The sequence below is a fragment of the Aphelocoma coerulescens genome, chromosome 31, assembly GCF_041296385.1.
Source record: "Aphelocoma coerulescens isolate FSJ_1873_10779 chromosome 31, UR_Acoe_1.0, whole genome shotgun sequence".
Lineage (NCBI taxonomy): Eukaryota > Metazoa > Chordata > Aves > Passeriformes > Corvidae > Aphelocoma > Aphelocoma coerulescens.
Genome location: NC_091044.1, coordinates 1,112,515 through 1,135,287, shown reverse-complemented (window position 1 = coordinate 1,135,287; position 22,773 = coordinate 1,112,515). Strand labels below are relative to the sequence as shown.

The window sequence follows — 22,773 nt, the reverse complement described above, 5'->3', positions numbered from 1 at the left end:
CCCGTGTGCCCCCTGTGTACCCCCTGTGTGACCCCCCCTGTGTGCCCCCGCTGTGCCCAGGTGAACGAGGAGACCGGGAACCGGCGCCCGGTGATGCTGACCCTGCTGAGACCCCCCCGCGCCGGGAAGGGCCGGGACGAGGGGGGGGCCGAGGACCCCGAGGGGAAGGGCAAGGACGAGACCCCCGGTACGTGGGGGGGGGTCTGAGGGGTTTTGGGGGGGGTCTGAGGGGTTTTGGGGGGGGACTGAGAGGTTTTTGGGGGGGTCTGAGGGGTTTTGGGGGGGGTCTGAGGGGTTTTGGGGGAGGTCTGAGGGGTTTTGGGGGGGGTCTGAGGGGTTTTGGGGGGGGACTGAGAGGTTTTGGGGGGGGTCTGAGGGGTTTTGGGGGGGGACTGAGGGGTTTTGGGGGGGACTGAGAGGTTTTTGGGGGGGTCTGAGGGGTTTTGGGGGGGGACTGAGGGGTTTTGGGGGGGACTGAGAGGTTTTGGGGGGGGTCTGAGGGGTTTTTGGGGGGGTCTGAGGGGCTTTGGGGGGGTCTGAGGGGTGTTGGGGGGGGTCTGAGGGGTTTTGGGGGGGGACTGAGAGGTTTTTGGGGGGGTCTGAGGGGTTTTGGGGGGTCTGAGAGGCCACTGGGGGGGTCAGAATGGTCACAGAGGATCAGAGTGGTCACTTGGGGGGGGTCAAAGGGGCCATGGGGGAGTCATAGTGGCCATGGGGGGGTCATAGTGGCCATGGGGGGGTCATAGTGGCCATGGGGGGTCATAGTGGCCTTGGGGGGGGTCATGGGGGTCACAGTGGCCACGGGGGGGGTCAAAGGGGCCACGAGGGGCATCAGAGAGCCCATGGGGGGAGGCACAGTGACCACGGAGGGGGTCAAGGGGGCCACGGGGGGGTCATGGGGGTCACAGCAGCCTTGGGGGGAGGGGGGATCATAGTGGCCATGGGGGGGGGAAGGGGGTCAAAGGGCCCACGAGGGGCGTCAGGGAGCCCATGGGGCGGGTCATGGGGGTCACAGTGGCCACGGTGGGGGGGGTCAGAGAGCCCATGGGGCAGGTCATGGGGGTCACAGTGGCCACGGTGGGGGGTCATAGTGGCCATGGGGGGGGGGGGGTCATAGTGGCCACGAGGGGGGTCAGAGAGCCCGTGGGGGGGTCATGGGGGTCACAGCAGCCACGGCGGGGGGGGTCATAGTGGCCACGGGGGGGGGAAGGGGGTCAAAGGGCCCACGAGGGGCGTCAGGGAGCCCATGGGGCGGGTCATGGGGGTCAAAGGGCCCACGAGGGGGTCAGAGAGCCCATGGGGCGGGTCATGGGGGTCACAGTGGCCACGGTGGGGGGTCATAGTGGCCACGAGGGGGGTCAGAGAGCCCATGGGGCGGGTCATGGGGGTCACAGTGGCCACGGGAGGGGGGGGGGTCAGAGAGCCCATGGGGGAATCATGGAGGTCACAGCAGCCACGGGGGGGGGGGGTCATAGTGGCCATGGGGGGGGGTCATAGTGGCCACGGGGGGGGGTCAGAGAGCCCATGGGGCAGGTCATGGGGGTCACAGTGGCCACGGTGGGGGGTCATAGTGGCCATGGGGGGGGGTCACAGTGGCCACGGGCGGGGTCAGAGAGCCCATGGTGGGGGTCATGGGGGTCACAGCAGCCACGGGGGGGTCATAGTGGCCATGGGGGGGGTGGTCAGAGAGGTCACAGGGGAGGTCAGAGAGCCCATGGGGTGGGTCATGGAGGTCACAGCGGCCACGGGGGGGGGGTCATAGTGGCCATGGGGGGGGTGGTCAGAGGGGTCACAGGGGAGGTCAGAGAGCCCATGGGGGAATCATGGAGGTCACAGCAGCCACGGGGGGGGGGGGGGTCATAGTGGCCATGGGGGGGGGTCATAGTGGCCACGGGGGGGGGTCAGAGAGCCCATGGGTGGGTCATGGAGGTCACAGCAGCCACGGGGGGGGGGGTCATAGTGGCCATGGGGGGGGGGGGTCATAGTGGCCACGGGGGGGGGTCAGAGAGCCCATGGGTGGGTCATGGAGGTCACAGCAGCCACGGGGGGGGGTCATAGTGGCCATGGGGGGGGTGGTCAAAGGGGCCATGGGGAGGTCAGAGAGCCCATGGGTGGGTCATGGGGGTCACAGCGGCCACAGGGGGGGGGATGGAGGTCACAGCAGCCACCGGTCTGCTCAACCCCCCCCCCCCACAACCTCCCCTTCTGACCCCCCCTCTCCTCACAGCCTCAGACCCCCCCTGCACAGACGAAGACCCCCCCCCCTCCTCCACCACCACCACCAGCACCACCAGCAGCACCACCACCAGCAGCACCAGCACCGCCGCTCCCAGCACCGCCACCGCCCCGTGCCCGTCCCCGCCGGCCGCGGGCACCGAGGAGCCCGGCGCTGCGGACGGCGAGGCGCCGGTGCGGGGCCTGGCGGAGGAGGCGGTGCCGGCCGTGCTGCGGGCGTGCGTCAGCATGCTGGGGGTGCCCGTGGACCCCGACACGCTGCACGCCACGCTGCGCCTCTGCCTGCGCCTGACGCGGCAGCACAAGCACGCGCTGCTGTTCGCCGAGCTGCGCTCCACCCGCACCATCCTGGCGCTCACGCAGAGCTCCGGCTTCACCGGCTTCACGCCGCTCGTCACCCTCCTCTTCCGGCACATCATCGAGGACCCCTGCACGCTGCGGCACACCATGGAGAAGGTGGGGGTGAGGGGAGTTGGGGGGCTTGGGGGGGGAAAGGGAGAGGGGAGTTGGGGGTGATGGGAGAGGGGAGCAAAGGGAGAGGGGGGTAAAGGGAGAGGGGAGTTGGGGGGCTGGGGGTAAAGGGAGAGGGGAGTTGGGGGGCTGGGGGTAAAGGGAGAGGGGAGCAAAGGGAGAGGGGAGCAAAGGGAGAGGGGAGTTGGGGGGCTGGGGGTAAAGGGAGAGGGGAGCAAAGGGAGAGGGGAGTTGGGGGGCTGGGGGTAAAGGGATGGGGCTGGGGGTAAAGGGAGAGGGGAGCAAAGAGAGAGGGGAGCAAAGGGAGAGGGGAGTTGCGGGGCTGGGGGTAAAGGGACAGGGGGCTGGGGGCGACGGGAGAGGGGAGTTGGGGGTGAGGGGAGAGGGGAACAAAGGGAGAGGGGAGCAAAGGGGGAGGGGAGTTGGGGGGCTGGAGGTAAAAGGACAGGGGGTTGGGGGTGATGGGAGAGGGGGAGCAAAGGGAGAGGGGAGCGAGGGGAGAGGGGAGTTGAGGGGCTGGAGGTAAAGGGATGGGGCTGGGGGTAACGGGAGGAGGGAGTTGGGGGTGAGGGGAGAGGGGAGCAAAGAGAGGGGAGCAAAGGGAGAGAGGAGTTGGGGGGCTGGGGGTAAAGGGACAGGGGGCTGGGGGCGACAGGAGAGGGGAGTTGGGGGTGAGGGGAGAGGGGAGCAAAGGGAGAGAGGAGTTGGGGGGCTGGGGGTAAAGGGGCGGGGGGCTGGGGGCGACGGGAGAGGGGAGTTGGGGGTGATGGGAGAGGGGAGCAAAGGGAGAGGGGGGGAGCAAAGGGGGAGGGGAGCAAAGGGAGAGGGGAGTTGGGGGGCTGGGGGTAAAAGGACAGGGGGCTGGGGGTGATGGGAGAGGGGGAGCAAAGGGAGAGGGGAGCAAAGGGAGAGGGGAGTTGGGGGTTGGAGGTAAAGGGATGGGGCTGGGGGTGATGAGAGAGGGGAGCAAAGGGAGAGGGGAGCAAAGAGAGAGGGGAGTTGGGGGGCTGGAGGTAAAGGGATGGGGCTGGGGGTGATGGGAGAGGGGAGCAAAGGGAGAGGGGAGCGAGGGGAGAGGGAAGTTGGGGGGCTGGAGGTAACGGGAGAGGGGGTTGGGGGTGATGGGAGAGGGGAGCAAAGGGAGAGGGGAGCGAGGGGAGAGGGGAGCGAGGGGAGAGGGGAGTTGGGGGGCTGGAGGTAAAAGGACAGGGGGCTGGGGGTGAGGGGAGCTGGGGGTGACAGGACAGGGGGCTGGGGGTGAGGGGATCGGGGAATTGGGGGTGCAGAGGACATGGGGGACACAGGGGATGAGGGGATCAGGGAATTGGGGGTGCAGGGGACACGGGGGACACAGGGGATGAGGAGATAGGGGATTTGGGGGTGCAGGGGATGCAGGGGATAAGGGGATCGGGGATTTGGGGGTTCAGGGGACACAGGATGAGGGGATTGGGGAGTCGGTGCAGGGGACACGGGGGACGAGGGGTTTGGGGAGTTGGGGGTGCAGGGGACACAGGGGATGAGGGGATCGGGGATTTGGGGGTTCAGGGGGACACAGGATGAGGGGATTGGGGATTTGGGGGTGCAGGGGACACTGGGAACAAGGGGATCGGGGATTTGGGGGTGCAGGGGACACAGGATGAGGGGATTGGGGAGTCGGTGCAGGCGACACGGGGGACACAGGGGATGAGGGGATCAGGGATTTGGGGGTACAGGAGACACGGGATGGGGAGGTCAGGGATTTGGGGGTTCAGGGCACACGGGGGACGGGGGCTCCGTGCCTCCGGGGGCTCCGTGCTGCCACGGGGAGGTTCCCGCGGGCAGCGCCGGCCCGGGCTCGCCCCGCCGGGCGCGTGCCTGCAGCGTGCCCACGCCGTGCCCGCGCTGTCCCCACGCGCAGGTGGTGCGCTCGGCGGCCACGAGCGGCGCGGGCAGCACCACGTCCGGCGTGGTGTCGGGCAGCCTGGGCTCCCGCGAGGTGAATTACATCCTGCGGGTGCTGGGCCCCGCCGCCTGCCGCAGCCCCCACGTCTTCACCGAGGTGGCCACCGGCTGCATCCGCATCGCCCTGCCCGCGCCGCGCGGCTCCGGCACCGGTGAGGGGGCACGGGGAAGGGCCGGGAGGGGGCATGGGGGCGTGGGGAGGGGCCTGGAGGGGAGAAAGGGACACGGGGAGGGGGCACAGGGGCATGGGGAAGGTCCGGGAGGGGAGAAAGGGACACAGGGAGGGGCCACAGGGGCATGGGGAGGGTCCTGGAGGGGAGAAAGGAACACGGGGAGGGGGCACAGGGGCATGGGGAGGGTCCTGGAGGGGAGAAAGGAACACGGGGAGGGGGCACCTGGGCATGGGGAGGGTCCTGGAGGGGAGAAAGGAACACGGGGAGGGGGCACAGGGGCATGGGGAGGGTCCTGGAGTGGAGAAAGGAACACGGGGGGGCCTGGAGGGGAGAAAGGGACATGGGGAGGGTCCTGGAGGGGGCACAGGGACACGGGGAGGGTCCTGGAGGGGGCACAGGGAGGGTCCTGGAGTGGAGAAAGGGACACGGGGGGGGCCTGGAGGGGGCACGGGGACATGGGGGGGTCCTGGAGGGGAGAAAGGGACACAGGGGGGTCCTGGATGGGGCACAGGGAGGGTCCTGGAGGGGAGAAAGGGACATGGGGAGGGTCCTGGAGGGGAGAAAGGGACACGGGGAGGGGGCACGGGGGCATGGGGAGGGTCCTGGAGGGGAGAAAGGGACACAGGGAGGGTCCTGGAGGGGGCACGGGGAGGGTCCTGGAGGGGAGAAAGGGACACGGGGGGGGCCTGGAGGGGAGAAAGGGACATGGGGGGGGCCTGGAGGGGAGAAAGGGACACGGGGAGGGTCCTGGAGGGGGCACGGGGACATGGGGGGGTCCTGGAGGGGGCACGGGGACATGGGGGGGTCCTGGAGGGGAGAAAGGGACACAGGGGGGTCCTGGATGGGGCACAGGGAGGGTCCTGGAGGGGAGAAAGGGACACGGGGAGGGGGCACAGGGGCATGGGGAGGGTCCTGGAGGGGGCACAGGGGGGGCCTGGAGGGGCCATGGGGGCACAGGGGGGTCCTGGAAGGGAGGAAGGGACACGGGGAGGGGCCTGGACGGGACACGGGGAGGTCCTGGAGGGGGGGTACGGGGGCACAGCGGGGTCCTGGAGGGGGGGTACGGGGGCACAGGGGGGGCCTGGAGGGGGCACGGGGACGGGGCAGGTTCCTGGGGGGTCCCTGGCATCCATAATGGGGTCCTGGGAGAGCTCCTGGAGGGGATCCCAGAGGTGCCTCTACCCCCAGAAAAAGGGGTCCCGGGGTCCCTTTACCCCCAGAACGGGGGTCCCAGCTCTGCCTCCACCCCCCAAAACTGGGGTCCCACAGATCCCTTTACCCTCGGGGGTCCCAGGGCTGCCTCTACCCCCAAAACAGAGATCTATGGGGTCCCTCTGCCCTCAGAACAGGGGACCCCCTGCAACCCCCCCCCCCTCCCCCAAAACCGGGCTCCCATCCCATCCTCGCCGCCGCCGCGTGGGCCCCACACCCCATCCCCAGCCGGCCACCCCCGGGGAGCCCCCCAAAGCCCTGACCCCCATCTTTTCCCCCCTCCCCGCCCCCCATTTGGCAGCCTCGGACGATGAGTTCGAGAACCTGCGCATCAAGGGCCCCAACGCGGTGCAGCTGGTGAAGACCACGCCGGCCAAGGCGGCCGCGCTGCCGCCCATCCCCGAGCCCATCCGCGACGTCATCTACGACATGCTCAACGCCCTGGCGGCCTACCACGCCCCCGACGAGGGTACGGGGGGCTGGGGGACCCCCACATTGGGGGGCAGACACCCCCAGGGAGGTTTGGGGGGCTCAGGGAGGAGCGGGGTGCAGGTGGAGCTGGAGTTGGGGTGTTCTGTGCCATGCTCTGGGTGCCCACCACACCTCTGAGAAGGGTTTGGGGTTCTTGGGGGACCCCCACAATGCTGGGCAGACACCCCCAGGGAGGTTTGGGGAGCACTGAGGAGGAGGAGGATGCAGGGCCAGGAGTGGGGTGCAGGCGGAGCTGGAGTTGGGGTGTCCTGTGCCATGCTCTGGGTGCCCACCACACCTCTGAGAAGGGTTTGGGGTTCTTGGGGGACCCTCATGATGGGGGTCAGACACTCCCAGGGAGGTTTGGGGGGCACAGGGAGGAGCGGGGTGCAGGTGGAGCTGGAGTTGGGGTGTCCTGTGCCATGCTCGGGGTGCTCACTGTGCCCCAGGTGAGGGTTTGGGGGTATTGGGGGACCCTCATGATGGGGGTCGGACACCCCCAGGGAGGTTTGGGGGGCTCAGGGAGGAGTGGGGTGCAGGTGGAGCTGGAGTTGGGGTGTCCTGTGCCAAGCTCGGGGTGCTCACTGTGCCCCCGACGAGGGTTTGGGGGTCTTGAGGGACCCTCATGATGGGGGTCGGACACCCCCAGGGAGGTTTGGGGGGCACTGAGGAGGAGGAGGATGCAGGGCCAAGAGTGGGGTGCAGGCGGAGCTGGAGTTGGGGTGTCCTGTGCCATGCTCGGGGTGCTCACTGTGCCCCAGTTGAGGGTTTGGGGGTCTCAGGGGACCCTCATGATGGGGGTCGGACACCCCCAGGGAGGTTTGGGGGGCACAGGGAGAAGTGGGGTGCAGGTGGAGCTGGAGTTGGGGTGTCCTGTGCCATGCTCAGGGTGCCCACCGTGCCCCCGACGAGGGTTTGGGGGTCTGGAGGGACCCTCATGATGGGGGTCGGACACCCCCAGGGAGGTTTGGGGGGCACTGAGGAGGAGGAGGATGCAGGGCCAGGAGCGGGGTGCAGGTGGAGCTGGAGTTGGGGTGTTCTGTGCCATGCTCTGGGTGCCCACCACACCTCTGAGAAGGGTTTGGGGGTCTTGGGGGACCCTCATGATGGGGGGCAGACACCCCCAGGGAGGTTTGGGGGGGCACAGGGAGGAGCAGGGTGCAGGTGGAGCTGGAGTTGGGGTGTCCTGTGCCATGTCTGATAGTGAGTGTCCATATAGGGGAAAATCAGGGTGCCCCTTTAGGGGGAATCGGGGTGCCCCTATAGGGCTGAACGAGGATGTTTATATAGGGTGGAATTGGGGTGTTTGCCCCTTCAGGGGACAATCGGGGTGCCCCTATAGGGCTGAAGAGGGATGTTTGTATAGGGTGGAATTGGGGTGCCCCTATAGGGAGAATCAGGATGCCCCTATAGGGTGGAACAGGGGCGTTTATTTAGGATGGAGTCGGGGTGCCCCTATAGGGCCAAACAGGGACATTTATATAGGCTGGAATTGGGGTGTTTGCCCCTTCAGGGGACAATTGGGGTGCCCCTATAGGGGGGAGTCGGGGTGCCCCTATAGGGCCAAACAGGGACATCTATATAGGTTGGAATCGGGGTGTTTGCCCCTTCAGGGGACAGTTGGGGTGCCCCTATAGGGTGGAATTGGGGTGACCCTATAGGCTGTAATCAGGGTGCCCCTATAGGGCCAAACAGGGACATGTATTTAGGCTGGAATCGGGGTGCCCCTATAGGCTGGAATCGGGGTGCCCCTATAGGGTGGAATCGGGGTGTTTGCCCCTTCAGGGGACAATCGGGGTGCCCCTATAGGGGGAGTTGGGGTGCCCCTATAGGGCCGAAGAGGGACATTTATTTAGGCTGGAATCGGGGTGTTTGCCTCTTCAGGGGACAGTTGGGGTGCCCCTATAGGGTGGAATTGGGGTGTCCCTATAGGCTGCAATCAGGGTGCCCCTATAGGGCCGAACGGGGACATTTATTTAGGCTGGAATTGGGGTGCCCCTATAAGGTGGAATTGGGGTGCCCCTATAGGGTGGAATCGGAGTGTTTGCCCCTTCAGGGGACAATCAGGGTGTCCCTATAGGGTGGAATTGGGGTGCCCCTATAGGCTGGAATTGGGGTGCCCCTATAAACTGGAATCGGGATGCCCCTATAGGGCCGAACAGGGACATTTATTTAGGCTGGAATTGGGGTGTTTGCCCCTTCAGGAGACAATCGGGGATGCCCCTATAAACTGGAATCGGGGCGCCCCTATAAACTGGAATCGGGGCGCCCCTACAGAGCCGAACAGGGACATCTATATAGGCTGGAATCGGGATGTTTGTCCCTTTTAGGGCGCACTCAGGGTTCCCCTGTCCCCCAGGTGCTCCCAGCCCCTTTGGGGGGGTGCGGGGGTCCCCTCACAGCCGTGTTTGGCCCCCCCCAGGTGACAAGGGGGACCCCAAGAGCGCGGCGCCCAGCGAGGTGAGCCAGCTGCTGTCGGACATCGGCGATGACATGTACCAGCAGTACCGCAGCCTGACGCGCCCGCCCGGAGACTTCGACCCCCCCGCCGGCTTCGCCATCAACGTACGGGGCTGGGGGGGCCGGGGGAGGGGCCGGGGGGGGTGGGGGAGGCCGAGGGAAGGGCCAGGGGGGTTGGGGAAGGGGCTGGGGGGGGTGGGGTGGCCGGGGGAGGGGGCCAGGGGGGGTGGGGAGGGCCGGGGGAGGGGCCAGGGGGGCTCCGGGGGGGCCGAGGGAGGGGCCAGGGGGGCGGGGAGGGCTGAGGGAGGGGGCCAGGGGGGCGGGGGAGGGCCGGGGAAGGGGGCTGGGGAAGGGGCTGGGGGGGGTGGGGTGGCCGGGGGAGGGGGCCAGGGGGGCGGGGGAGGGCCGAGGGAGGGGGCCAGGGGGGCTGGGGGTGGCCGGGGGAGGGGGCCAGGGGGGGTGGGGAGGGCCGAGGGAGGGGCCAGGGGAGTGGGGGTGGCTGGGGGAGGGGGCCAGGGGGGGTGGGGAGGGCCGAGGGAGGGGCCAGGGGGGGTGGGGAGGGCCGGGGGAGGGGCCAGGGGGGCTCCGGAGGGGCCGAGGGAGGGGCCAGGGGGGCGGGGAGGGCCGGGGAAGGGGGCTGGGGGTGGCCGGGGGAGGGGGCTGGGGAAGGGGCTGGGGGGGTGGGGTGGCCGGGGGAGGGGGCCAGGGGGGCTGGGGGTGGCCGGGGGAGGAGGCCAGGGGGGCTGGAGAGGGGCCTGGGGGGCTGGGGAGGGCCGAGGGAGGGGCCAGGGGGGCTCCAGGGGGGCTGAAGGGGAATTGGGGGGGCTGGGATTGGTTTGGGGGGGCTGCTGGGGGACCCAGGGGCGCTCTGGGGGGGTTGGGGGGCAGTTTGAGGGGGCTGCCTGGGGGGCCAGGGGGACTCTGGGGGGGCTGGGGGGCTGCTGGGGAAGTTCTGGGGGGGCTGAGGGGTGGTTTAGGGGGGCTGGAAAGGAATTGGGGGGGCTGGGATTGGTTAGGGGGTGCTGCTGGGGGGCCCAGGGACACTCTGGGGGGGCTGGGAGGGAATTGGTGGGGCTGGGGGCAGTTTGGGGGGGACTGGGATTGGTTTGAGGGGGCTGAGGGGCGGTTTGGGGGGGCTGGGAGGGAATTGAGGGGGCTGAGGGGCGGTTTGGGGGGGCTGCTGGGGGGGCTGAGGGGCGGTTTAGGGGGGCTGCTGGGGGGCTGAGGGGCGGTTTGGGGGGGCTGGGAGGGAATTGGGGGGGCTGAGGGGCGGTTTGGGGGGGCTGCTGGGGGGCTGAGGGGCGGTTTGGGGGGGCTCAGCGCTCCCAGGGCCACTGAGGTGCGAGGGGGGGGGGGGGGGGAAGGAGGGGCTCTGGGGTTTTGGGGGGCTCTGGGGGTGTCACTGGGGCCTCTGGGGTTTCAGGGGGCTCTGGGGTTTTGGGGGGCTCTGGGGGTGTCACTGGGGGCTCTGGGGTTTTGGGGAGCTCTGGGGGTGTCACTGGGGGCTCTGGGGTTTTGGGGGGCTCTGGGGGTGTCACTGGGGCCTCTGGGGTTTCAGGGGGCTCTGGGGTTTTGGGGAGCTCTGGGGGTGTCACTGGGGGCTCTGGGGTTTTGGGGGGCTCTGGGGGTGTCACTGGGGCCTCTGGGGTTTCAGGGGGCTCTGGGGTTTTGGGGAGCTCTGGGGGTGTCACTGGGGGCTCTGGGGTTTTGGGGAGCTCTGGGGGTGTCACTGGGGGCTCTGGGGTTTTGGGGAGCTCTGGGGGTGTCGCTGGGGGCTCTGGGGTTTCGGGGGGCTCTGGGGTTTTGGGGGCCCCCCCAGGCTCTCATTCACCCCCCCACCCCCCAGGCCCAGGTTTTCGGGGCTGACGGAGCCGCTGCCGAGACGCCGCCCTCGGGAACCCCCCAGGGAGAAGGTGCCCCCCACCCCCCGTGTCCCTGTGCCCCCCGATGCCCCCCTGTGCCCCCCGATGCCCCCCCGTATCCCTGTGCCCCCCCCGTGTCCCTGTGCCCCCCGATGCCCCCCCGTGTCCCTGAGCCCCCCAATGCCCCCCCGTGTCCCTGTGCCACCCGTGTCCCATTACGCCATTCCCATCTTCCCTGCGGTGCCACCCTGTGCCCCCCTGCACCCACCGTGTCCCCTGACGGTGCCACCCGTGTCCCCTCACACCATCCCTGTGTCCCCTGACGGTGCCACCTGCGTCCCATGACGCTGTCCCCATGTCCCCTAACGATGCCACCCAGCGATGCCACCCTGCACCCACCCGTGTCCCCTAATGATGCCACCCGTGTCCCATGACGCTGTCCCCGTGTCCCCTAACGGTGCCACCCGTGTACCCCGACTATGGCCCGTGTCCCCTGACGGTGCCACCCGTGTCCCATGACGCTGTCCCCATGTCCCCTGACGGTGCCACCCTGTGCCCCCCTGCACCCACCCATGTCCCCTAATGATGCCACCCGTGTCCCATCACACCATCCCTGTGTCCCCTGACGGTGCCACCCGTGTCCCCTGACGATGTCCTGTGTCCCCTAACAGTGCCACCTGTGTTCCCTCATGCCATCCCCATGTCCCCTGATGGTGCCACCCATGTCCCCTAACGGTGCCACCTGTGTCCCCTGATGCCATCCCCATGTCCCCTGACGGTGCCACCTGTGTCCCCTGACACCGTCCCCTTGTCCCCTGACGGTGCCACCCGTGTCCCCTGATGCCATCCCCCTCTCCCCTGACGCCGTCCCCGTGTCCCCTGATGATGTCCTGTGTCCCCTAACGGTGCCACCCGTGTCCCCTGACGCCATCCCCGTGTCCCCTGATGGTGCCACCCTGTGCCCCCCTGCACCCACCATGTCCCCGGATGATGTCTTCTGATGGTGCCACCCATGTCCCCTGACACCATCCCCATATTCCCTGATGGTGCCACCCTGTGCCCCCCTGCACCCACCATGTCCCCTGACAATGTCCCACATTCCCTGATGGTGCCACCCGTGTCCCCCAGTGATGACCCGTGTCACTTGCCGGTGCCACCCATGTCCCCTGCCGGTGCCACCCGTGCCCCCTGACGATGTCCCGTGTCCCCTGCCGGTGCCATCCGTGTCCCCTGACAATGTCCCGTGTCCCCTGACGGTGCCACCCGCGTCCCCTGACGATGTCTCGTGTTCCCTAACGGTGCCACCTGTGTCCCCTGCCGGTGCCACCCGCGTCCCCTGACGATGTCCCGTGTCCCCTGACGGTGCCACCCGTGTCCCCTGCCGGTGCCACCCGCGTCCCCTGCCGGTGCCCCCCGCGTCCCCTGACGCCGTCGCCATGTCCCCTGCCGGTGCCACCCACGTCCCCTGCCGGTGCCACCCGCGTCCCCTGACGATGTCCCGTGTCCCCTGCCGGTGCCACCCGTGTCCCCTGACGCCGTCGCCGTGTCCCCTGATGGTGCCACCCGCGTCCCCTGCCGGTGCCACCCGCGTCCCCTGCCGGTGCCCCCCGCGTCCCCTGACGCCGTCGCCGTGTCCCCGCAGCGTCCAGCCCCGAGGAGGGCCGCGAGGGGCGCAAGGAGAAGGAGGGCGAGCGGGGCGAGGAGCGGGGCCGGGCGCGGGGCTCCAAGCCGCTGATGCCCACCTCGACCATCCTGCGGCTGCTGGCCGAGCTGGTGCGCTCCTACGTGGGCATCGCCGCGCTCATCGCCAACTACAGCTACAGCGTGGGCCAGTCCGAGCTCATCAAGGAGGTGACACGGGGACAGGGCCACCGCCGGGGTTGCCACCAGGGCGGGGGGACGGGGCCAGGGCCGGGCCGGCCGCTGGCACCAGCGGGCAGCCGCGTCCCTGCCGGGGTGCGCGGGGAGGGCTTCGGCCACCCGGCCGTGCTTTGGGGTCTGCTGGCACCTCGTGCAGGGGAGTCACTTGCCACCTTGCTTATTGGGGTCCCCTGTTGCCCTTGTACCCCCGGGACACCTCACTGCCACCCCCCCGTGCTTTGGGGTCCCCTGTCACCCCTCTGATTGGGGTCCCTGTCACCCCTCTGATTGGGGTCCCTGTCACCCCTCTGATTGGGGTCCCCTGTCACCCCTCTGATTGGGGTCCCCTGTCACTCCTCTGATGGGGGTCCCCTGTCACTCCTCTGATGGGGGTCTCCTGTCACCCCTCTGATCGGGGTCCCCTGTCACCCCTCTGATTGGGGGTCTCCTGTCACCCACTGATTGGGGTCCCTGTCACCCACTGATTGGGGTCCCTGTCACCCACTGATTGGGGTCCCCTGTCACCCCTCTGATGGGGGTCCCCTGTTCCCCAGACACCTCTGTCCTGTCCCCTCATGCTTGGGGGTTCCCTGACCTTATTGGGGTCCCCTGTCCTGCCCCATAGCAGTTCTGCACCTCCAGACACTTGGGTCCTGTCACCCCTCATGCTCAGGGTCCTCTGTCACCTCTCTGATTGGGGTCCCCTGTCACTCCTCTGATGGGGATCCCCTGTCACCCCTCTGATTGGGGTCCCCGTCACTCCTCTGATGGGGGTCCTCTGTCACCCCTCTGATCGGGGTCTTCTGTCACCCCACTGATTGGGGTCCCCTCTCACCCCACTGCCGGGGGTCCCCTGTCCCCCCAGAGTCACCTCAGTCCTGTCCCCTGTGCCTGGGGTCCCCTGTCCCCACACCTGCTGGGTCCCCTGTCCCCCCGGCAGGTCCCCTGTCACCCCTCTGCCGGGGGTCCCCTGTCCCCCCAGAGACACCTCACTCGGGTCCCCTGTGCCCGGGGTCCCCATCCCCCTCCCCTGGCGGTGCCCCCAGGCCCCCTCTGTCCCCGGCTGGCTGTGACCCCCGTGTCCCCCCAGGACTGCAGCGTGCTGGCCTTTGTCCTGGACCACCTGCTGCCGCACCAGCAGAACGCCGAGGACAAGGACACGCCGGCGCTGGCGCGGCTCTTCCTGGCCAGCCTGGCCGCGGCCGGCAGCGGCACCGACGCCCAGGTGGCCCTGGTCAACGAGGTCAAAGCCGCGCTCGGCCGCGCCCTGGCCATGGCCGAGAGCACCGAGAAACACGCCAGGTGTGGGGATGGGGGGGGGGACGGCGTGGGGGTGGTGTGGGGACAGCTGGGGACAGCACTGGGGACAGCTGGGGACAGCACAGGGACAGCACTGGGGACAGCTGGGGACAGCACAGGGGACAGCCCAGGGACAGCACTGGGGACAGCCCAGGGACAGCCCAGGGACAGCACTGGGGACAGCTGGGGACAGCACAGGGGACAGCTGGGGACAGCACTGGGGACAGCTGGGGACAGCACTGGGGACAGCACAGGGACACCCCAGGGACAGCCCAGGGACAGCACTGGGGACAGCCCAGGGACAGCACTGGGGACAGCACAGGGACAGCACTGGGGACAGCTGGGGACAGCACTGGGACACCACAGGGACAGCCTGGGGACAGCACAGGGACACCACAGGGGACAGCACAGGGACAGCACTGGGGACAGCTGGGGACAGCCCAGGGACAGCACTGGGGACAGCTGGGGACAGCCCAGGGACACCCCAGGGACAGCACTGGGGACAGCACAGGGACAGCACAGGGACAGCACAGGGACAGCACTGGGGATACTCCGGAATGATGTAACCGCTGTCCCCTGTCCCCCACAATGGGACCGCTGTCCCCTGCCCTCTCGGGATGAGCGGTGTCCCTTGTCCCACGTCCCCCCGGAGTGCCCGCTGTCCCCTGGAGTACCCACTGCCCCCAGAGTGCCCGCTGTCCCCAGAGTGTCCCCTGCCCCCAGAGTGCCCACTGTCCCCATGGAGTGCCCATTGTCCCCGGAGTGCCCGCTGTCCCCTGGAGTACCCACTGTCCCCTGGAGTACCCACTGTCCCCAGAGTGCCCACTGCCCCCAGAGTGCCCACTGCCCCCAGAGTGCCTGCTGTCCCCTGGAGTACCCACTGTCCCCTGGAGTACCCACTGTCCCCAGAGTGCCCACTGCCCCCAGAGTGTCCCCTGCCCCCGGAGTGCCCACTGCCCCCAGCGTGCCTGCTGCCCCAGGGAGTGCCCGCTGTCCCCAGAGTGCCCACTGCCCCCAGAGTGCCCACTGCCCCCAGTGTACCCGCTGCCCCCAGAGTGCCCACTGCCCCCAGAGTGCCCACTGCCCCCAGTGTACCCGCTGCCCCCAGAGTGCCCGCTGTGCCCGGAGTGACCGCTCGCTGCCGTGCCCCCGCAGGCTGCAGGCCGTCATGTGCATCATCAGCACCATCATGGAGTCGTGCCCGTCCACCTCGAGCTTCTACAGCAGCGCGGCCAAGCCGCCGCACAACGGCATGAACAACATCATCCGCCTGTTCCTCAAGAAGGGGCTGGTCAACGACCTGGCACGCGTGCCCCACAGCCTCGACCTGTCCAGGTGGCACCCCGGGGGGGCTTCCAGGGCTCTTTGGGGGGGCTTTGTTGGGGTCTTGAGGGTGTTTTGGGGGGTCTTGAGGGGCTTCGTTGGAGTCTTGAGGGGGTTTGGGGGGTCTTGAGGGGCTTCACTGGGGTCTTGAGGGAGTCTTGAGGGGCTTTGTCGGGGTCTTGAGGGGTTTTCTGGGGTCTTGAGGGGCTTCATTGGAGTCTTGACGGGGTTTCGGGGGTCTTAAGGGGCTTTGTTGGGGTCTTGAGGAGTTTTGGGGGGCTCTTAAGGGGCTTCGTTGGGGTCTTGAGGGTGTTTTGGGGGGTCTTGAGTGGCTTTGTTGGGGTCTTGAGGGGTTTTCTGGGGTCTTTGAGGGGCTTTGTTGGAGTCTTGAGGAGTTTTGGGGGGGTCTTAAGGGGCTTTGTTGGGGTCTTGAGGGTGTTTTGGGGGGTCTTGAGGGGCTTTGTTGGGGTCTTGAGGAGTTTTGGGGGTCTTGAGGGGCTTCACTGGGGTCTTGAGGGAGTCTTGAGGGGCTTTGTCAGGATCTTGAGGGGTTTTCTGGGGTCTTGAGGAGCTTCATTGGGGTCTTGAGGGGGTTTTGGGGGGTCTTGAGTGGCTTTGTTGGGGTCTTGAGGGGTTTTCTGGGGTCTTTGAGGGGCTTTGTTGGAGTCTTGAGGAGTTTTGGGGGGGTCTTAAGGGGCTTTGTTGGGGTCTTGAGGGTGTTTTGGGGGGTCTTGAGGGGCTTTGTTGGGGTCTTGAGGAGTTTTGGGGGTCTTGAGGGGCTTCACTGGGGTCTTGAGGGAGTCTTGAGGGGCTTTGTCAGGATCTTGAGGGGTTTTCTGGGGTCTTGAGGAGCTTCGTTGGGGTCTTGAGGGGGTTTTGGGGGGTCTTGAGTGGCTTTGTTGGGGTCTTGAGGGGTTTTCTGGGGTCTTTGAGGGGCTTTGTTGGAGTCTTGAGGAGTTTTGGGGCATCTTGAGGGGGTTTGGGGGGTCTTGAGGGGCTTCGTTGGAGTCTTGAGGAGTTTTGGGGCATCTTGAGGGGGTTTGGGGGGGTCTTGAGGAGCTTTGTTGGGGTCTTGCGGGGCTTCGTTGGAGTCTTGAGGGGGTTTGGGGGGTCTTGAGGGGTTTTCTGGGGTCTTTGGGGGAGCTTCATTGGAGTCTTGAGGGGGTTTGGGGGGAGCTTCCTTGGGGCCTTGAGGGGATCTGGGAGGGGTCTTGAGGCGTTTCCAGGGGTTTTGGGGCATTTTGAGGGGCCGCGTGTTGCGTTGGGAGGCACTCGAGAAGCCCTGCTGGGTTTTGAGGGGTCTCGGTGGAGCCGTGTTGGGTCTGGGGTGCCCGGGGGGTGTCCCCGGCCGGTGCCAGCGCCGTGCCCGCCGTCGCCCAGCCCCAACATGGCCAACACGGTGAACGCGGCGCTGAAGCCCCTGGAGACGCTGTCGCGCATCGTGAACCAGCCCAGCGGCCTCTTCGGGGCCAAGGGCTCCTCCAGCAAGAGCAAGGCCGAGGGCGCCGGCGGGGCCCGCGAGGCGGGGGCCGCACCCCCCGACGGAGGTAACCCCTCCCCCACCCCGTCCAGGGACCCCTGGTCACCCACGGACACCCCCCATGTCACCCACAGACACCCCCAGGGGCACCCACAGACACCCCCAGGGGCACCCACAGACACCCCCATGGCACCCACAGACACCCCCATGGCACCCACAGACACCCCCCATGTCACCCACAGACACCCCCAGGGCACCCACAGACACCCCCAGGGGCACCCACAGACACCCTCAGGGCACCCACAGACACCCCCAGGGGCACCCACAGACACCCCAGGGCACCCACAGACACCCCCCATGTCACCCACGGACACCCCCATGGCACCCACAGACACCCCCCATGTCACCCACAGACACCCCCAGGGCACCCACAGACACCCCCAGGGGCACCCACAGACACCCTCAGGGCACCCACAGACACCCCCAGGGGCACCCACAGACACCCCAGGGCACCCACAGACACCCCCAGGGGCACCCACAGACACCCCCAGGGCACCCACAGCCCCCCAGGGTACCCACAGACACCCCCAGGGGCACCCACAGACACCCCCAGGGGCACCCACAGACACCCCCAGGGCATCCACAGCCCCCCAGGGTACCCACAGACACCCCCAGGGGCACCCACAGACACCCCCAGGGGTACCCACAGACACCCCCAGGAGCACCCACAGACACCCCCAGAGGCACCCACAGACACCCCCAGGGCACCCACAGACACCCCCAGGGGCACCCACAGACACCCCCAGGGCACCCACAGCCCCCCAGGGTACCCACAGACACCCCCAGGGGCACCCACAGACACCCCCAGGGGCACCCACAGACACCCCCAGGGCATCCACAGCCCCCCAGGGTACCCACAGACACCCCCAGGGGCACCCACAGACACCCCCAGGGGTACCCACAGACACCCCCAGGAGCACCCACAGACACCCCCAGAGGCACCCACAGACACCCCCAGGGGCACCCACAGACACCCCCAGGGCACCCACAGACACCCCCAGGGGCACCCACAGACACCCCCAGGGGCACCCACAGACACCCCCAGGGCATCCACAGCCCCCCAGGGTACCCACAGACACCCCCAGGGGCACCCACAGACACCCCCAGGGGTACCCACAGACACCCCCAGGAGCACCCACAGACACCCCCAGAGGCACCCACAGACACCCCCAGGGCACCCACAGACACCCCCAGGAGCACCCACAGACACCCCCAGGGGCACCCCACAGCCCCCCAGGGTACCCACAGACACCCCCAGGGGCACCCACAGACACCCCCAGGGCATCCACAGCCCCCCAGGGTACCCACAGACACCCCCAGGGGTACCCACAGACACCCCCAGGGGCACCCACAGACACCCCCAGGGCACCCACAGCCCCCCCCAGGGGCACCCCACAGCCCCCCAGGGCATCCACAGCCCCCCAGGGGCACCCACAGACACCCCCAGGGTACCCACAGACACCCCCAGGGGCACCCACAGACACCCCCAGGGCACCCACAGACACCCCCAGGAGCACCCACAGACACCCCCAGGGCATCCACAGCCCCCCAGGGCATCCACAGCCCCCCAGGGTACCCACAGACACCCCCAGGGGCACCCACAGACACCCCCAGGGCACCCACAGCCCCCCCCAGGGGCACCCCACAGCCCCCCAGGGCATCCACAGCCCCCCAGGGGCACCCACAGACACCCCCAGGGGCACCCACAGACACCCCCTGGTCACCCACGGACACCCCAGGGCACCCACAGACACCCCCAGGGCACCCACAGACACCCCCAGGAGCACCCACAGACACCCCCAGGGCATCCACAGCCCCCCAGGGTACCCACAGACACCCCCAGGAGCACCCACAGACACCCCCAGGGGCACCCACAGACACCCCCAGGGGCATCCACAGACACCCCCAGGGGCACCCACAGACACCCCCAGGGCATCCACAGCCCCCCAGGGTACCCACAGACACCCCCAGGGGCACCCACAGACACCCCCAGGGCACCCACAGCCCCCCCCAGGGGCACCCCACAGCCCCCCAGGGGCACCCACAGCCCCCCAGGGGCACCCACAGACACCCCCAGGGTACCCACAGACACCCCCAGGGGCACCCACAGACACCTCCACACCCCCAGGGGCACCCCACAGCCCAGTGTCAGCCACAACCACACCCCCAGGGTGACCCCACGGCCCCCCTAGTCACCTGCAGATGCCCCCAGGGTCACCCTGGGTCACCCCTGGTCACCCCACAGCTCTCCTGGTCACCCACAGACACCCCCAGGGGCACCCCCAGAGTCACCCCACAGCCCCCCAGTCACCCCCAGACACTCCCAGGGGCACCCACAGACACCCCCAAGGGCACCCCTGGTCACCCCACAGCCCCTGAGGTCACCCACAGACACCCCCGGGGGCACCCACAGGGTCATCCCACAGGCCCCTGAGTCACCCCCAGGGGCACCCCACAGCCCCCCTGGTCACCCTTGGTCACCCACAAACACCCCCAGGGTCACTCCTGGTCACCCACAGACACCCACAAACACCCCCAGGGTCACCCTTGGTCACCCACAGCCCCCCCAGGGTCACCCCTGGTCACCCTTGGTCACCCACAGCCCCCCCAGGGTCACCCTTGGTCACCCACAGCCCCCCCCAGGGTCACCCCTGGTCACCCACAGCCCCCCTGAGGTCCTAACCCTGGACCCCCCAGCATCACCCCACAGCCCCCCCAGGTCACCCCCATTTCCTCTGTGCCCCCCAGCCTCTCCTGTCCCCCGTGTCCCCCCCACATTTCCCATATGAGCCCCCCCCATTTTCCCCATGTCCCCTCTGTGTCCCTCCAGCACCCCAAATCTCCCCTGTGTCCCCCCCAAATCCCTCCCCCCCCCACACACCTCCCGTGACCCCCCCACCCTGTTGCCCCCCCAGGGGACCCCGGGGACCCCGAGCCCCCCGAGGAGGACGCGGAGGCGGCGCAGGCCGAGGTCACCGACGGGGACATGGACGGCGAGGCCGAGGGGGACACGGTGGTGCTGGCGGGGCAGCCCGAGGGGCTCAGCACCCAGGAGATGCAGGTCAGGGACCCCCGACTCCCTGAGACCCCAAAACTCCCCCCCCCCCTTCCGGTACCCCCAAAACTCCCCCCAGCACACGAAACTCCCCCCAGCACCCCAAAACCTCTCCGGCACCCCAAAACCTCTCCAACACCTCAAAACCCAACCCAGCACCCTAAAACAACTCCCAGCACCCCAAAAGCCCCCCAGCACCCTAAAACAACTCCCAGCACCCCAAAACCCAACCCAGCACCCCTAAACCCCCCCCAGCACCCCAAAACCCAACCCAGCACCCCAAAACAACTCCCAGCACCCCAAAACCCCCCCAGCACTCTAAAACAACTCCCAGCACCCCAAAACCTCTCCAGCACCCTAAAACAACTCCCAGCACCCCAAAACCCCCCCAGCACCCCAAAACAACTCCCAGCACCCCAAAACCCAACCCAGCACCCCTAAACCCCCCCCCAGCACCCCAAAACCCCCCCGGCACCCAAAACCCCTCCAGCACCCCAAATCCCCTGTCAGCACCCCAAACACCCTCCCCAGCACCCCAAAAACCCCCCCTCAGCACCCCAAACCCCCCCCTTAGCACCCCAAACTCCCCCTGGCACCCAAACCTCTACTGGCACCCCAAACCCCCCCCTGTGGCACCCAGCACCCCAAACACCCCCCATAGCACCCCAAACTCCTTCCGGCACCCCAAAAACTCCCCCCGGCACCCCAAAAACTCCCCCCGGCACCCCAAATTCCCCCCCTGGTGCGGCAGGTGGAGAACGAGCTGGAGGATCTCATTGACGAACTCCTGGAGCGCGACGGCGCTGACGGCAACAGCGCCATCATCGGTGAGGGACCCGCCGGGGTGACCACTGGGCACGGGGTGACCACCAGGGTGACCACTGGGCACAGGGGGACTGCCGGGCACAGGGGTGACCACCGGGGTGACCACCGGTCTCCAGGCACCGCCGGGGTGACCACGGGGCACAGGGGGACTGCCAGGCACAGGGGTGATGACTGGAGTGACCACCGGGGTGACCATGGGGCACAGGGGGACTGCCGGGCACAGGGGTGACCACCGGGGTGACCACCGGGGTGACCATGGGGCACAGGGGGACTGCCAGGCACAGGGGTGATCACTGGGGTGACCACCGGGCACAGGGGGACTGCCGGGCACTGGGGTGACCACCGGGGTGACCACTGGGCACAGGGGGACTGCCAGGCACAGGGGTGACCACTGGGGTGACCACTGGGCACAGGGGTGATCGCCAGGCACCAGGCACTGCCAGGGTGACCACTGGGCACAGGGGTGACCACCGGGCACCGCTGGGGTGACCACCGGGGTGACCACTGGGCACAGGGGTGATCACCAGGCACCAGGCACCGCCAGGGTGACCACTGGGCACAGGGGGACTGCCGGGCACAGGGGTGACCACTGGGGTGACCACGGGGCACAGGGGTGATCGCCAGGCACCAGGCACCGCCGGGGTGACCACTGGGCACAGGGGTGACCACTGGGCACCGGGCACCGCCGGGGTGACCACCGGGGTGACCACTGGGCACAGGGGTGATCACCGGGCACCAGGCACCGCCAGGGTGACCACTGGGCACAGGGGGACTGCCAGGCACAGGGGTGACCTCGGGGGTGACCACTGGGGTGACCACCGGGCACCAGGCACCACTGGGGTGACCACTGGGCACAGGGGGACTGCCGGGCACAGGGGTGACCACCGGGGTGACCACCGGGCACCAGGCACCACTGGGGTGACCACTGGGCACAGGGGGACTGCCAGGCACAGGGGTGACCACTGGGGTGACCGCTGGGCACAGGGGTGATCGCCGGGCACCAGGCACCGCCGGGGTGACCACGGGGGTGACCACTGGGCACAGGGGTGATCGCTGGGCACCGGGCACCGCCGGGGTGACCACTGGGCACAGGGGGACTGCCGGGCACAGGGGTGACCACCGGGGTGACCACCGGGCACCAGGCACCACTGGGGTGACCACTGGGCACAGGGGGACTGCCAGGCACAGGGGTGACCACTGGGGTGACCACCGGGGTGACCATGGGGCACAGGGTGACCGCCGGGGTGACCACTGGGCACAGGGGGACTGCCAGGCACAGGGGTGACGACTGGGGTGACCACGGGGCGCAGGGGGACCGCTGGGGTGACCACCAGGCACGGGGGGGATCGCCAGGCACAGGGGTGATCGCCGGGCACCAGGCACCGCCGGGGTGACCACTGGGCACAGGGGTGACGACTGGGGTGACCACCGGGGTGACCACTGGGCAGAGGGGGACTGCTGGGGTGGCCGCCGGGGTGACCATGGGGCACAGGAATGACCACCGGGGTGACACCGGGCACAGGGGAGACCGCCAAGGTGACCACCGGGCACAGGGGGACTGCTGGGGTGGCCGCTGGGGTGACCATGGGGCACAGGAGTGACCACCGGGGTGACACCGGGCACAGGGGTGGCCACTGGGCACAGGGGTGACCACCGGGCATAGGGATGACCGCTGGGGTGACTGCCGAGGTGACCACCAGGGTGACCACCGGGCAACGTGGGGATCACCAGGGTCACCACTGGGCACAGGGGGACCACCGGGGTGACCACCGGGCAGAGGGGTGACCACCAGGCAGCGGGGTGACCACTGGGGTGACCACCGGGGTGACCACCGGGCACAGGGATGGCCACTGGATGTCAGGGTGATCCCCCAACACTGGGGTTGAGCCCTGGACATCAGAGTGACCCCCCGGCCATCGGAGTGACCCCTGGACAATGGGGTGACCTCCCCAGCCATTGGGGTGATCCCAGACCATCGGAGTGACCCCAGACCATCGGGGTGACCCCCAGACCATCGGGGTGACCCCCTGGCCATTGGGCTGACCC

The 22,773-nt window shown here is 68.7% G+C and overlaps 1 protein-coding gene across 1 annotated transcript in view; it reads left to right on the top strand.

Moving 5' to 3' along the window:
- HUWE1 (HECT, UBA and WWE domain containing E3 ubiquitin protein ligase 1) overlaps window positions 1-22,773 on the top strand; it is a 120,657-nt gene that overhangs the window by 37,011 nt on the left and 60,873 nt on the right. The window contains 12 exon segments of the mRNA XM_068998119.1: window positions 61-187; window positions 2,228-2,691; window positions 4,604-4,799; window positions 6,334-6,501; window positions 8,926-9,068; window positions 10,810-10,876; window positions 12,468-12,676; window positions 13,776-13,987; window positions 15,140-15,319; window positions 16,688-16,854; window positions 19,763-19,908; window positions 20,654-20,729. Of these exon segments, the coding sequence (XP_068854220.1) occupies window positions 61-187; window positions 2,228-2,691; window positions 4,604-4,799; window positions 6,334-6,501; window positions 8,926-9,068; window positions 10,810-10,876; window positions 12,468-12,676; window positions 13,776-13,987; window positions 15,140-15,319; window positions 16,688-16,854; window positions 19,763-19,908; window positions 20,654-20,729 (2,155 nt within the window).